Source organism: Salvelinus fontinalis, chromosome 10 (genome assembly GCF_029448725.1).
Source record: "Salvelinus fontinalis isolate EN_2023a chromosome 10, ASM2944872v1, whole genome shotgun sequence".
NCBI lineage: Eukaryota > Metazoa > Chordata > Actinopteri > Salmoniformes > Salmonidae > Salvelinus > Salvelinus fontinalis.
Genome location: NC_074674.1, coordinates 45,249,492 through 45,265,416, shown reverse-complemented (window position 1 = coordinate 45,265,416; position 15,925 = coordinate 45,249,492). Strand labels below are relative to the sequence as shown.

The 15,925-nt window shown below is 44.7% G+C and overlaps 1 protein-coding gene across 4 annotated transcripts in view; it reads left to right on the top strand.

Annotated features, from left to right (window-relative positions):
- The window catches only part of LOC129864192 (relaxin receptor 2-like), a 191,378-nt gene that overhangs the window by 30,182 nt on the left and 145,271 nt on the right, over window positions 1-15,925 (top strand). For all 4 annotated transcript variants that reach the window (XM_055936887.1, XM_055936886.1, XM_055936885.1 and 1 more), the window contains exons 2-4: window positions 10,177-10,326; window positions 14,069-14,152; window positions 14,263-14,368. In XM_055936887.1, coding sequence (XP_055792862.1) covers window positions 10,177-10,326; window positions 14,069-14,152; window positions 14,263-14,368 — 340 coding nt within the window. The remainder of the gene's footprint in view (window positions 1-10,176; window positions 10,327-14,068; window positions 14,153-14,262; window positions 14,369-15,925) is intronic.

Genomic DNA, 15,925 nt, shown 5'->3' with positions numbered 1-15,925 from the left:
GCCATCCCCGGGGCATAATAAAATAAGACATTGAAGGGAACACCTACTGACTAAACTGGCTTCTTACTGTCTTTGTCCCAAATGACCCATAGTGGACTAGGGCTCTAGTAGTGCACTATATAGGGGGATATGGTTCCATTTGGGACGATGATAACCAAGTCATTAATATTTATCAATGAATGTATGTTGGTTTTGCTCTGTGTGTGTGTGTGTGTGTGTGTGTGTGTGTGTGTGTGTGTGTGTGTGTGTGTGTGTGTGTGTGTGTGTGTGTGTGTGTGTGTGTGTGTGTGTGTGTGTGTGTGTGTGTGTGTGTGTGTGTGTGTGTGTGTGTGTGTGTGTGTGTGTGTGTGTGTGTGTGCTTTGTAAGGAGTATACAACCCTGGGAACATTTGAGGATTTGTTTGAATATGATCCCACACTTTTTCTCTTTCTCCCTCTCTATTTATTTTGTCTTGATCTCTATTTCTGTCCTCTCCCTCTTCTCCTCCCTCTCCCTCTTCTCCTCCCTCTACCTCTCTTCTCCTCCCGCTCTTCTCTTCCCTCTCCCTCTCTTCTCCTCCCTCTCCCTCTTCTCCTCCCTCTTCCTCTTCTCCTCCCTCTCTTCTCCTCCCTCTCCCTCTCTTCTCCTCCCTCTCCCTCTCTTCTCCTCCCTCTCCCTCTTCTCCTCCCTCTACCTCTCTTCTCCTCCCTCTACCTCTCTTCTCCTCCCTTTACCTCTCTTCTCCTCCCGCTCTTCTCCTCCCTCTCCCTCTCTTCTCCTCCCTCTCGCTCTCTCCCATCCTCTCCTTTCAGAAGGTGAACTGAGAGGAATTTACTGATGGCCGAGTGGGAGGAGAGGACTGTGGGAGGAGAGGACTGTGGGAGGAGAGGACTGTGGGAGGAAAGGACTGTGGGAGGAGAAGACTGTGGGAGGAGAGGACTGTGGGAGGAGAAGACTGTGGGAGGACACACACAGATTAGAGTTGTCCTTGTTCAGTTGTCCTTGTTCAGTTGTCCTTATTCAGTTGTCCTTATTCAGTTGTCCTTGTTCAGTTGTCCTTATTCAGTTGTCCTTGTTAATTCTGATCAATGATTCTGCTGCTTGGGATGAACAAGACAGAAGCTAGTAAGAAGGAATTAGAGGATGAAGGAGATAGAGGGAGAACTGATTGTGTAAAAATGGCTTTAAACATACATTTAGATAGGTTAAAGGGATGGAGAGGAGAGGGTTTAAAGGGATGGAAAGATAGAGAGGGGTTCATGGGATGGAGAAATGGAGAGGAGGAGAGAGGTGAATGGGATGGAGAAATGGAGAGGAGGAGAGAGGTGAATGGGATGGAGAAATGGAGAGGAGGAGAGGGGTTCATGGGATGGAGAGATGTGAATGGGATGGAGAGATGAGGAGAGAGGTGAATGGGAGAGAGGTGAATGGGATGGAGAAATGGAGAGGGGTTCATGGGATGGAGAGATGAGAGAAGGAGAGAGGTTAATGGGATGGAGAGATTTACATTTACATTTAGGTCATTTAGCAGACGCTCTTATCCAGAGAGACTTACAAGTACATACATTCATACGTTTTTGTACTGGCCCCCCGTGGGAATCAAACCCACAACCCTGGCGTTGCAAGCGCCATGCTCTACCAACTGAGCTACACGGGACCGAGAGATGAGAGAAGGAGAGAGGTTAATGGGATGGAGAGATGGAAAGATGAGGAGAGAAGGAGAGAGGTTAAAAGATGGCAACATTAGGAAAGAAGGAGAGATGGAGACAAGAGTAAAGAAGAAGAGAGATAAAAGGGATGTCGAGATGGAGAGATATAAAAGGTATGGAGAGATGAGGAGAGAAGAAGAGAAGTAAAAGGGATGGATAGATGAGGAGAGGAGAGATATAAAAGGGATGGATAGATGAGGAGAGGATAGTACGTACCCTTTTCCTGCAGTCAACAGACCAAATCACCCTCTAGAGGCCTCATGGGTGGAATGTTTTTCTCAAATCCGGTGTTTCTTTGTCAAACGTTTTCCTTATAGTTCAGTCTTCTGTGATGTAGATACAGTCGAAGTCGGAAGTTTACAGACAGAGCTGGTGTAACTGAGTCAGGTTTGTAGGCCTCCTTGCTCGCACACACTTTTTCAGTTCTGCCCACAAATTGTCTATGTCGTTGAGGTCAGGGCTATGTGATGGCCACTCCAATACCTTGACTTTGTTGTCCTTAAGCCATTTTGCCATTACTTTGGAAGTATGCTTGGGGTCATTGTCCATTTGGAAGACCCATTTGTGACCAAGCTTTAACTTCCTGACTGATGTCTTTAGATGCTGCATCAATATATCCACCTAATTTTAAATTCCTCATGATGCCATTGACTTTGTGAAGTGCACCAGTCCCTCCTGCAGCAAAGCACCCCCGCAACATGATGCTGCCACCCTTGTGCTTCACGGTTGGGATGGTGTTCTTCGAATTGCAAGCCTCCCCTACTTTCCTCCAAACATAACGATGGTCATTATGGCCAAACAGTTCTATTTTTGTTTCATCAGACCAGAGGTAATTTCTCCAAAAAGTACGATCTTTGTCCCCATGTGCAGTTGCAAACCGTAGTCTGAATTTTTTATGGCGTTTTTTGGGTGCCACGGTTTCCTTAAAGAGATGGGTGGGGCTGAGGTTTAAGAGGGTGTGGACGATGCTGAATGGGTGTAGACAAAGAAGAGCTCTCCAGTAGGTTCGCAAAAACATTTGAGAACCATTTTCTCAAAAGTGGGGTTAGAAGTGTCTTAACTGCAGTTTATGATATACCATGTTGTAGCTCTGAGTCTGTACTTTTATCCAATGTAAAAAAAACTCACACATTAGAGAGAGAGAGAGAGAGAGAGAGAGAGAGAGAGAGAGAGAGAGAGAGAGAGAGAGAGAGAGAGAGAGAGAGAGAGAGAGAGAGAGAGAGAGAGAGAGAGAGAGAGAGAGAGAGAGAGAGAGAGAGAGAGAGAGAGAGAGAGAGAGAGAGAGAGAGAGAGAGAGAGAGAGAGAGAGAGAGAGAGAGAGAGAGAGAGAGAGAGAGAGAGAGAGAGAGAGAGAGAGAGAGAGAGAGAGAGAGAGAGAGAGAGAGAGAGAGAGAGAGAGAGAGAGAGAGAGAGAGAGAGAGAGAGAGAGAGAGAGAGAGAGAGAGAGAGAGAGAGAGAGAGAGAGAGAGAGAGATTTCTAAAGGACGTGATCACAGGCTGAGCAACAAGAGCTTATGATTCAGATTCCTATGTTTGTCCACGTCTCTCCAACCGTCAAATTTCACCCTGGGTTGCTCTGTTGCGGTCACGGGTGTCTTGCGGCTGGATTAGGCATTCATTCCGAATGGTTACATTTTAACAGTTAAGGTTTGGGATAGGGTTAAAACATTACGTTTAGGCATTGATTCCGAATGGTTAAATTAAGGGTCAAGGTTTGAGATAGCAAATAAACAAAACAAAAAAAACGAGTACCTATCACTGAAATTGAACAAGCAGCACCTGTAGCCGGAGCTTGCGATTTACGTCCATCCACCAACCCCGTCCACAACGCCCTTTCAAAACCTAAGCTTACTTGTATAGTAATAGCGCTAACGGTTGCTCCTAGTGTCCGTGTCATGTTTTGTCTTTGATCTTCATGTCTTGTCCCTGTGCTTCCCTCTGCTGGTCTTATTAGGTTCTTTCCCTCTTTCTATTCCTCTCTCTCCTCCTCCCTTTTTCCCTCTCCCGCTCTCTCTCTCTATCGTTCCGTTCTTGCTCCCAGCTGGTTCTCATTCTCCTAACGACCTTATTTACTCTTTCACACCTGTCCCCTATTTTGCCCTCTGATTTGAGTCCCTATTTCTCCCTCTGTTTTCTGCTTCTGTCTTTGTCGGATTCTTGTTGGAGGTTAGCTGCTCTGTGTCCTTGTTCCGCCCTGTTGTGTTTTTGCATTTGTATGATGCTGCGTGTGAGCAGGTGTCTATGTCAGCTACGGTCTGTGCCTTCCTGAAGCGACCTGCAGTCTGGGGTCGCGTCTCCAGTCGTTCCTCTCTACTGACAAGAGGTTTTCAGTTTCCTGTTTTGGATTACCTTTGATTTATCCAGGAACATCATTGTTTAAGACTGGAATAAAGACTCTGTTTCTATTACGTCGCTTTTGGGTCCTCCTTCATCAGCATAACAGAAGAATCCGACCAAGAATGGACCCAGCGACTATGGATTCTCTCAACACTACCGTCAAGTTCCAGGGAGCAATGCTCGGCAGACACGAGCAGGAATTGTCTGCTGCTCGTCATGCCGTGGAGACCCTGGCCGCTCAGGTTTCCGATCTCTCAGGACAGTTTCAGAGTCTTTGTCTCGTACCACAAGCTACTTCCTGGTCTTCCGAGTCTCCGGAACCTAGGGTTAATAATCCACCATGTTACTCTGGGCAGCCCACTGAGTGTCGCTCCTTTCTCACCCAGTGTGATATTGTGTTCTCTCTCCAGCCCAACACATACTCTGGAGAGAGAGCTCGGATCGCGTACGTCATATCACTCCTTACTGGGCGGGCTCGGGAGTGGGGCACAGCTATCTGGGAGGCAAGGGCTGAGTGTTCTAACGTTTATCAGAACTTTAAGGAGGAGATGATACGGGTCTTTGATCGTTCAGTTTTTGGGAAGGAGGCTTCCAGGGGTCTGGCTTCCCTATGTCAAGGTGATCGATCCATAACGGATTACTCTATAGAGTTTCGTACTCTTGCTGCATCCAGTGACTGGAACGAGCCGGCGTTGCTCGCCCGTTTTCTGGAGGGACTCCACGCTGAGGTTAAGGATGAGATTCTCTCCCGGGAGGTTCCTTCCAGCGTGGACTCTTTGATTGCACTCGCCATCCGCATAGAACGACGGGTAGATCTTCGTCACCGAGCTCGTGGAAGAGAGTTCGCGTTAACCTGTCTAGGATCAGCGTGGCGCTAGCGGCACACCCCCCCCCCCCCCCACTGAAAAACCAGTGCCGCGAAATTCAAAAAAAATATTTTTTTTAAATATTTAACTTTCACACATTAAAGTCCAATACAGCTAATGAAAGACACAGATCTTGTGAATCCAGTCAACATTTCCGATTTTTAAAATGTTTTACAGGGAAGACACAATATGTAAAGATGTACATCTATTACCTAAAAACACATTAGCATAATCCACCATCTTTTATTTGTCCACCAACACCAGTAGCCATCACCAATTCGGCTAAACTAAGATATTTATAGCCCCTAACCAACAAAAAAACTCATTAGATGACAGTCTGATAACATATTTATGGGATAGGTTTTGTTAGAAAAAAGTGCATATTTCAGGTAGATGGCATAGTTTACAATTGCACCCACCATCACAAATGGACTAGAATAATTACAATGAGCAACGTGTTTACCTAACTACTAATCATCAAACATTTCGTAAAAATACACAGCATACACGAATCGAAAGACACAGATCCTGTGAATACAGACAATATTTCAGATTTTCTAAGTGTCTTACAGCGAAAACACAATAAATCGTTATATTAGCTTAGCACATAGCAATTAGCAGCCCAGCATTGATTCTAGCCAAAGTGAGCGATAAAAGTCAACATCGCCAAAAGATATTAATTTTTTCACTAACCTTCTCAGAATTCTTCCGATGACACTCCTGTAACATCACATTACAACATGCATATACAGTTTGATCGAAAATGTTTATATTTAGCCACCAAAATCATGGTTAGACAATGTGAAATGTAGACAAGCTGGTAAAGAAAAAGTCCTTGCGCCACTTAGACAGTGATCTACTCTTATACATAAATACTCATAAACGTGACTAAAAAATATAGGGTGGACAGGGATTGATAGACAATTTAATTCTTAATACAATTGCGTTATTACATTTTTTAATTTATCCTTACTTTTCAATACAGTTTGCGCCAAGCGAAGCTACGTCAAAAAACATGGCGTCCTAAGCCACTAAAATGTTTCGACAGAAACACGATTTATCATAATAAAAATGTCCTACCTTGAGCTGTTCTTCCATCAGTATCTTGGGCAAAGGATCCTTTCTTGGGAGAAATCGTCTTTTGGTGGAAAGCTGTCCTCTTGCCATGTGGAAATGTCAACTGCGTTCGGGATGAACTGAAAAGCGTGCCCAACTTTTCACATCGTTGCAAAAATAAATGTCCCAAAATCGCACTAAACGGATATAAATTGCTATAAAACGCTTTAAATTAACTACCTTATGATGTTTTTAACTCCTATAACGAGTGAAAAGATGACCGGAGAAATATAACAGGCTAAACTAACGCTTGGAACAGGTGCGCGCCGGTGTCCTCTAGGCTCATGACGCAGCTCCCAAAGAATGACTAGCTTCAGGGTTTTTTCATTTGTAGGGCCTGTGAACGCGCAATCGACCCCGTTGGAATCGTCATCACGTAAAGGCATCCAGGGGAAGACGTAAGAAGTGTCCGTATAGTCATAGCAACGACAGTGCCCTTTTAACTGACTTCAGAAGAGTGGCCAACATTTCTCAAATCTGACTCCATGTCAGGGAAATTGCTGTAGAATGGGCTCTGTTCCACTTAGAGACAAAATTTCAACTCCTATAGAAACTATAGACTGTTTTCTATCCAATAATAATAATAATATGCATATTGTACGATCAAGGATTTTGTGGGAAGCCGTTTAAAAAATTAGCCAAATTAGCATAAATAGTCTAAACAGCGCCCCCATCCCCAACAGGTTAAGACTGGAATAAAGACTCTGTTTCTATTACGTCGCTTTTGGGTCCTCCTTCATCAGCATAACAGTCCGGTTTTGAAAGGATTTCCTGACATCCTGGGTACCTGGACAGATGTGGGATTTCGAGGTGGATCTAGAGCGACCTGGCTGGGATGAGAGTGCAGTTGAATACCTTTATCGGAATAATATAGCTATGATGCCCTAGATGAGAAAGACGTTTGACCTTAAGAAAGCCTCTTTGTGCCTATTGCAATGAAAACAGGCCAGAGTACTAACATTAGGATATTTTTTCGCTAAACCATCATAATATGCTAAAATCACCCACACAGATTATCTCAATTGCACCCATCACGCCCTGTCACGCCCTGACTTTAGTTATATTTGTTTTCTTTATTTTTTGGTTAGGTCAGGGTGTGACAAGGGTGGTTTGTTTAGTTTTTGTATTGTCTAGGGTTTTTGTTAATCTATGGGGATTTTGTATGGTCTAGACTCTAGAGGTAATTAGGTTTATGGTGGCCTGAGTTGGTTCCCAATCAGAGACAGCTGTTTCTCGTTGTCTCTGATTGGGGAGCCTATTTAGGTTGCCATTTTCCATGTTGGTTTTGTGGGTAGTTGTTTTCTGTCTTTGTGTCTGCACCAGACAGGAATGTTTAGTTTTGTTCCATTTTTTAGTTTTTTTGTTTCAGTGTTCAGGTTATAATAAACATCATGAACACGTGCCACGCTGCGCTTTGGTCTACTCCTTCTTCCCCAGACGAACACCGTTACACTCCCTCCCTCCCTCTTTAGTCAGTAGAGTGGCAGGATCACACTGTTCTGCTGACCGGGGATATGAGGAGGGAGAGGTGTGTGTGTGTGTGTGTGTTATACATCCAAAATCTCCTCTTCTTAACCAATCCTGCCAGAACAGGATCCTGCCACCCTCAGTTTTGGACGGTTATGTTCAGGAACCCATTTACCAGGATCCTGTACCTCTCATGGCATGAATAATTATTTTCACTTTTTGCAACGTAAAAATTACATTAAAAGTTCATTCAAGTTGAGTCCTGTGTAATTCTCCTGGCTGCCCCTTAAAATACGGAACGTGAAAAAGTGCCTGATATTCTATGAATTAATTCCTGTTATTCATGTTCTCGTCTGTTCAGAAATAAATGAAATAATTCAGAATACTATGCCAGGAGTATGCCTATAATTTAGCCACAGACGATCGATAGTTTCTCGATATTTTAAATACAATCGCGGGAATACACAGGTTGTAAAACAAATGGATCCTGCTGAAAAGAGAATACTAATATGTCTGTCGGATACCAAGTTATCAACCTTCAAAATATAACTATTGCATTGTTTTACAAATGTGAAGCGTTTGGCACAAGCGCATCGGGCCATTGCAGGTGAGTGAGCTGAGCATTTTTGGGTGAGTGAAACTGAAAATATTTTTTAGGACTATAATTTCCTCCTCATATTGTACATGATGTGTACAATAGAGTACGGGCAGGTCTGGGCTATGGATGGATTCAAGACAAGGCCGTGTTTATTGATCTCAGATTCTCCGTTTGTCCGTGTCAAAGTAGCACTAGCCTGTCACTTCGATCATTTTTGAGGTATTAAAAAATATTCTTCTAAAATCTCCAATCATCTACATTTATGTAGAATTGCATGAAATACGTTTATAGAAGACACTTTTTTTCCCGAACCCATGACTACAGAAAATGTTCCCCCATTTGTGAAACTTCTGCAAGTGCTTCTACTCTTACTGCTCTATGCCAGTGTGCATAGACTCTGATAAAGCTTGGTCCTCAGGGCTAGTTTCCTCTGCGCTAGTTTCCTCTGGGCCAGTTTCCTCTGGGCTAGTTTCCTCTGGGCTAGTTTCCTCTGGGCTAGTTTCCTCTGGGCCAGTTTCCTCTGGGCCAGTTTCCTCTGGGCCAGTTTCCTTAGGGCTAGTTTCCTCTGGGCCAGTTTCCTCTGGGCTAGTTTCCTCTGGGCTAGTTTCCTCTGGGCCAGTTTCCTCTGGGCCAGTTTCCTCTGGGCCAGTTTCCTCTGGGCCAGTTTCCTCTGGGCTAGTTTCCTCTGGGCCAGTTTCCTCTGGGCCAGTTTCCTCTGTGCCAGTTTCCTCTGGGCCAGTTTCCTCTGGGCCAGTTTCCTCTGGGCTAGTTTCCTCTGGGCCAGTTTCCTTAGGGCTAGTTTCCTCTGGGCCAGTTTCCCTTTATTATAAAGTTGATTTATTTTCATGCGTTCCGGTACCTCAGAGCCCCCACTTGTCCGGTACAACAGAGCCCCCACTTCTCGGTACAACAGAGCCCCCACCTCTCCGGTACCTCAGAGCCCCCACTTCTCCGGTACCTCAGAGCCCCCCACTTCTCCGGTACCTCAGAGCCCCCACTTCTACGGTACCTCAGATCCCCCACCTCTCCGGTACCTCAGAGCCCCCACTTCTCCGGTACCTCAGAGCCCCCACCTCTCCGGTACCTCAGAGCCCCCACCTCTCCGGTACCTCAGAGCCCCCACTTCTCCGGTACCTCAGATCCCCCACTTCTCCGGTACCTCAGAGCCCCCACCTCTCCGGTGCCTCAGAGCCCCCCACTTCTCCGGTGCCTCAGAGCCCCCCACTTCTCCGGTGCCTCAGAGCCCCCCACTTCTCCGGTGCCTCAGAGCCCCCCACTTCTCCAGTACCTCAGAGCCCCCCACTTCTGCGGTACCTCAGAGCCCCCCACTTCTGCGGTACCTCAGAGCCCCCCACTTCTCCGGTGCCTCAGAGCCCCCACTTCTCCGGTACCTCAGAGCCCCCACCTCTCCGGTACCTCAGAGCCCCCACCTCTCCGGTACCTCAGAGCCCCCCACCTCTCCGGTACCTCAGAGCCCCCCACTTCTCCGGTACCTCAGAGCCCCCCACTTCTCCGGTACCTCAGAGCCCCCACTTCTCCGGTAGCTCAGAGACCCCACCTCTCCGGTACCTCAGAGCCCCCCACTTCTCCAGTACCTCAGAGCCCCCCACTTCTTCGGGGCCTCAGAGCCCCCCACTTCTCCGGTACCTCAGAGCCCCCCACTTCTCCGGTGCCTCAGAGCCCCCAACTTCTCCGGCTCACTTTTTGTTCTGGCACCTCCCGATTTACAAATGAAGCCTTGGTCTTAACAAGGCTTCTGAAGCCAGAGCCCGGTTGAGAGTGGGGAGGTTGGGAGCTGAGAGTACAACGCCACTCTAGAGGTTTTCATTATTATTATTTGATTACACCTTCAGCTGTTTTTTGCAATAGGTCATTTATAGCACTGTTGTTGAATGGGAAATGGACAAAGGACTATGGATACTGTAATAAGGAGTTAGTGGTTAGTGCGCCAGAAATGGTTTGTTGGGGTGAAAGTAGCTTTCTTTCTTTATTTTGTTTGTTTTTTTGTCTATTCATTTCTTTAAATGTGCTAAAAAATGTGCCTCTCACTCTCACTCTCTCTCTCCCCCTCCTTCCCCTCTTCTCCCTATCTCCTCCCTCCAGCTGCAGCAATGGTGTCCAGCAGGGTGGCAGTAGAGAGCAGTTGTCCTCTAGGCCAGTTTCCCTGTGGTAATGTGACAGTGTGTCTACACCAGGCTCTGCAGTGTAATGGACATAGAGACTGTCCCAACGGAGCCGACGAGGACAACTGTGGTGAGAGAGTATTGTATGACTACTGCTTCCTGAGACCCAGAAGTCACCAGAAACTATTCTTATCCCTTGACTTATTCCAAATGTTGCTGTGTTACAGCCTAAATTCAAAATGGAATCAATTTAATTATTTTCTCACCCATCTACAAACAATACTCCATAATGAAATATTTATGATTTGTTGTTGTTGTTGTGAAAATGAATTACAGAAGTACAGAAGTATCTCATTTACATAAGTATTCACACCCCTGAGTCAATACTTTGTAGAAGCACCTTTGGCAGCGATTACAGCTGGACTGTAAACATATAAAAGCTCAGAACACCGTGATTGTGTTGTGAAACCAGGACAAGTTATGCACCTAAGCTAAGAGCTGGTGTTTGGAGGGTGTTTTGAATGGAAACCCAATGTAAATGTTCTGATACACAGAAAGGTTTAAAAAAACAAAAAGAATAGAAATACTCTGAAACACCCAAAATGGTTATTCAATCTAAATGTTGGTGTTTTTTAAAGAAAGTGTTGTGAAAAAAACGTTTTGGGGGTATCAGTGCATGTATAAAACAGCATCAAAACACAAAAATAATGATTTGGTATAATGTCACAACAGTAGACATGTTACTCAGTAAGATGTTACAAGAACCTTTGCAGTCACATTGAATCTACAAAAGGACAATATGCTTCAAGCACAATACAAAGAAAGCATTATTGAAAAGTATACCTCTATTATTGACGCCTCTAATAACCCTCATTAAAGCAGTGGTGTAAAGCACTTAAATAAAAACACTTGAACTTACTACTTAAGTCGTTTTTGGGGGTATCTGTACTTTAATTTACTATTTATATTTTTCACAACTTTACTTTTACTCCACAACATTCCTAAAGAAAATAATGCACTTTTTTACTCCTTACATTTTCCTTGACACCCAAAAGTACTCGTTACATTTAAAATGCTTAGCAGGACAGGAAAATTGTCTAATTCACGCACTTATCAAGAGAACATCCCTGGTCATCCCTACTGCCTCTGATCTGGCAGACTCACGAATCACAAATGTAAATTATGTCTGAGTGTTGAACTGTGCACCTGGCTATCTGTAAATAAATAAAAAATGTCATCTGAGGGACACCTAGTCACTTGTACAACTGAATACATCTTCCACATTTAAACCAACCCCTCTGAATCAGAGAGGTGCAGGGGGCCATAATCAACATCCACAGCACATACGTAGAGAACAGTGGGTTAACTGCCTTGCTCAGGGGCAGAATGACAGAAAACCAAAAGGTTGCTGGCCCAGCACTCTAACCACAAGGCTACCTACCTGCTGCCTGGTTTGCTTAATGTAAGTAATATTACATTATTTAATACTTTTACTTATGATACTTAAGTACATTTTAACCAAATACTTTTACACTTTTACTCAAGTAGTATTTTACTGGGTGACTTTCACTTTTACTTGAGTCATTTTCTATTAAGGTATCTTTACTTTTACTCAAGTATGACAATTGGGTTGAAATGATGTGTGAATCACACAGACTGGATAATTCAACCGCAGCTCAGATATTGTATATAGGACAACAAAACAAAGTTTTGTTCTGCATGGATTGTCAGCACTGTCCACTCAGAGGAAAAATGACAAATATTATGAGGCCTATTTTCCATTTGTTGAACCAATTGAATGCAAATTCAAATGCAATTGTACTGATAAACAGATCACCTTTCAATATGTTCCAATTCCTGAAACCATGAAGACTAAGACATGAGTATTTAAAGCCATAGGTTTGTGGAGGGAGTCCAATCAGATTTCCAAGATGTAGAAACATTGAAAAAGCATCCAATATTTTCTAAATATGATAATGCTCTCCAGATTATTTTATATTCTGATGAATTTGAGATTGTGAATCCATTAGGACCCCACAGGAAGAAACACAAAATCCTCGCCTTTCAGTATATGTTGGGGAATCAGCATCCTATGACGCTGTCTAAGAAAATGGCCAACTCCTTGCAATGTGAAAATCAAAGATATTGTGGGAAGAACAGGTCAAATAAGCAAAGAGACACAACAGTCCATCGGTACAATAAGACGTGAAGGTCAGTCAATCTGGAAAATGTCAAGAACAAAAACCATCAAGCGCTATGATGAAACTGGCTCTGATGAGGAACGCCACAGGAAAGGAAGACCACGGGAAAGGAAGACCCAGAGTTACCTCTGCTGCAGAGGATAAGTTCATTAGAGTTAACTGCACCTAAGGTTGCAGCCCAAATAAATAACTCACAGAGTTCAAGTAACAGACACATCTCAACATCAACTGTTCAGAGGAGACTGCGTGAATCAGGCCTTCGTGGTCAAATTGCTGCAAAGAAACCACTACTAAAGGACACCAATAATAAGAAGAGACTTGCTTGGGCCAAGAAACATGAGCAATTGACATTAGACCGGTGGAAATATGTCCTTTGGTCTGATTAAATAAAATTGGATATTTTTGGTTCCAACCGCCTTGTCTTTGTGAGACGCAGAGTAGGTGAACAGATGATCTCCACATGTGTGGTTACCACCGTGAAGCATGGAGGAGGAGGTGTGATGGTGTGGGGGTGCTCTGCTGGTGACACTGTCTGTGATTTATTTAGAATTCAAGGCACACTTAACCAGCATGGCTACCAAAGCATTCTGACGCAATACGCCATCCCATCTGGTTTGTGCTTAGTGGGCTATCATTTGTTTTTCAACAGGACATTGACCAAAACACACCTCAGGGCCTAAGGGCTATTTGACTAGGGACAGTGATGTGCTACATCAGTGCTACATCAGATGACCTGACCTCCACAATCACCCGACCTCAACCCAATTGAGATGGTTTGGGATGAGTAGGACCGCAGAGTGAAGGAAAGGCAGCCAACAAGTGCTCAGCATATGTGGGAACTCCTTCAAAACTGTTGGAAAAGTATTCCTCATGAAGCTGGTTGAGAGAAGGCCAAGCGTGTGCAAAGCTGTCATCAAGGCAATGGGTGGCTACTTTGAAGAATCTAAAATATAGATTATATTTTGATTTGTTTAACACTTTTTTGGTTACTACATGATTCCATATGTGTTATTTCATAGTTTTGATATCTTCACTATTATTCAACAACCTAGAAAATAGTAAAAAATAAAGAAAAACCCTTGAATGAGTAGGTGTGTCCAAACTTTGTGTCCAAATATTTTCAGCTAGAAATGTGAGTTGTAGACAGGTTTGGGGTCAATTCCATGTCAATTCAGCAATTACACTGACATTTCAACACCGTTATCTGAATCCTACAGTTCTTACTTTCCTAACAGTACTTAGCATGTGTTTGTTGGACTTATCATTTTGAAACAGAAATGTATTTTATGAGGGTAGTATACAATATCATGTGTCCTTCAGAAAAGTTTAACAGGTTAAGGGCCTGAAGTACGCAGCATCATCTGGATATGTGTGCAACAAAAGTCCAACATTCACCTTCTGCTACCGTTCAAGCCGTCTACACATACAGTTTGACGCGTACGTTCGATAAACCCAACGTATGGCACCACACAGAACGCACTTCAACTGCCTCTACAACGCAATGCTGCAAGGACAAACACAGCGTTTTCATTGGAAATGAATGTAATTGTGGTGTATCAAAATGCAATGACGCTGTCAGGGTGTGTTGGAAGCGTCAATGTGCCATGCTAGCTAGGTGTTATATGCTGTAATAGCTCCTACTATACATAACTGATGTTTTTGTGTCTGTAGGAGACAACAGTGGATGGGCGGACATCTTTGATCGAACCATCAGGAAGGTCGAACCACAGGTCCTACCGTTACCAGAAGTCTGCTGTAAGTGTGTGTTTGTGTTAGTGTTTGTGTGTGTGTGTGTGTGTTGGTGTAGATCTGCAGTATTATTGTATCTGTGTGTAGGTGCGTATTACTTGTGTGTTGTTGTGTAGTCTTGCAGCAGTACCCAGAGCATTGTGACTGTATCAAGACAGAGCTAGAGTGTGTGGAAGTCAACCTACATGACGTTCCTCAAGTCTCCACCAATGTCACCTGGCTGTAAGTACCTCTCTCGATATGTGTGTTTGCAGTCTGTGTGTGTGTGTGTGTGTGTGTGTGTGTGTGTGTGTGTGTGTGTGTGTGTGTGTGTGTGTGTGTGTGTGTGTGTGTGTGTGTGTGTGTGTGTGTGTGTGTGTGGTTGTGTGTGCTTTTGCAACCATGTGTCGTGTGCTTGTGTTTATATGTGGGTCTGTGTTAGCGAGGTTTCATTACAGACCTAGAGTAGAGATGTGGTTGGTTTGTTCACACACACACACACACACACACACACACACACACACACACACACACACACACACACACACACACACACACACACACACACACACACACACACACACACACACACACACACACACACACACACAGTGAATCAATCAGGTAAATTCAAATAATTCACTTGACTAGATTCCCCTCTTCAGATGAGATGAGGGTGTAACGGCAGTAGTTTATTTCCTGTGAAATTACAAGTGGTGACAGACACTAAAATCTCAGACATTCACAGACCATTACTCTAATGTAAAATAAAATAAATACACATAAAATACATATTTGTATGTTTATTGTTACTCTAAGGTAACACGAAACAAATACACACATAAAAATACAATGCAAATTATATTAAAAATAAAAAACAGAAATAATACCGTATTTACGTAAGTATTCAGACGCTTTGCTATGAGACACGAAATTGAGCTCAGGTGCATCCTGTTTCCATTGATCATCCTTGAGATCTTTCTACAACTTGATTGGTGTCACACCTGCTCCCGCTCTCCCTCTCTGGCGCTCGAGGGCGGCTAGGCTGCACACCTGTCACCATCATTACGCGCAGCAGCGCTCATTGGACTCACCTGGACGCCTTCCCTTTGTTGATTGCCCCTTCTATAACTGTCTCCTCCCCTGTTATGTGTTCATGTCCAGACGCTGTCTTGTCCTGTTCCATGTCTGTTGCTAATTAAACGTTCACTCCCTGTACTTGCTTCTCGTCTACCAGCGTCGATCCTTACAGAATGCTCACACCACTATACGAAGCATCCGGGAGGTTTTTGTTTTTTGGCTGGTGACGTCGGTTCCAGATGCCATCACTGATGGAACCGGGGGTGCCTTAGCTGGCTCGTCGGGCTTCCATGCCTTAGCTGGCTTGAGAGGTCTTCTTGCCCCAATTGGGTCGGCAGGCTCCCATCCCACACCATGCCTCAGCCTGCTCGTCGGGCTCCTACGCCTCAGCCGGCTCATCAGGCGCTCATCCCACGTCATGCCTCAGCCGGTTCATCGGGCTCCCACGCCTTAGCCGGCTCGCCAACCTCCCACGCCTCAGCTGGATCGTCAGGCTTTCACACCTCAGGTGGCTCGCAGGCTCCCACGCTGCTGCTGGATCGTCAGGCTTTCACACCTCAGGTGGCTCGCAGGCTCCCACGCTGCTGCTGGATCGTCAGGCTTTCACACCTCAGGTGGCTCGCAGGCTCCCACGCTGCTGCTGGATCGTCAGGCTTTCACACCTCAGGTGGCTCGCAGGCTCCCACGCTGCTGCTGGATCGTCAGGATTTCACACCTCAG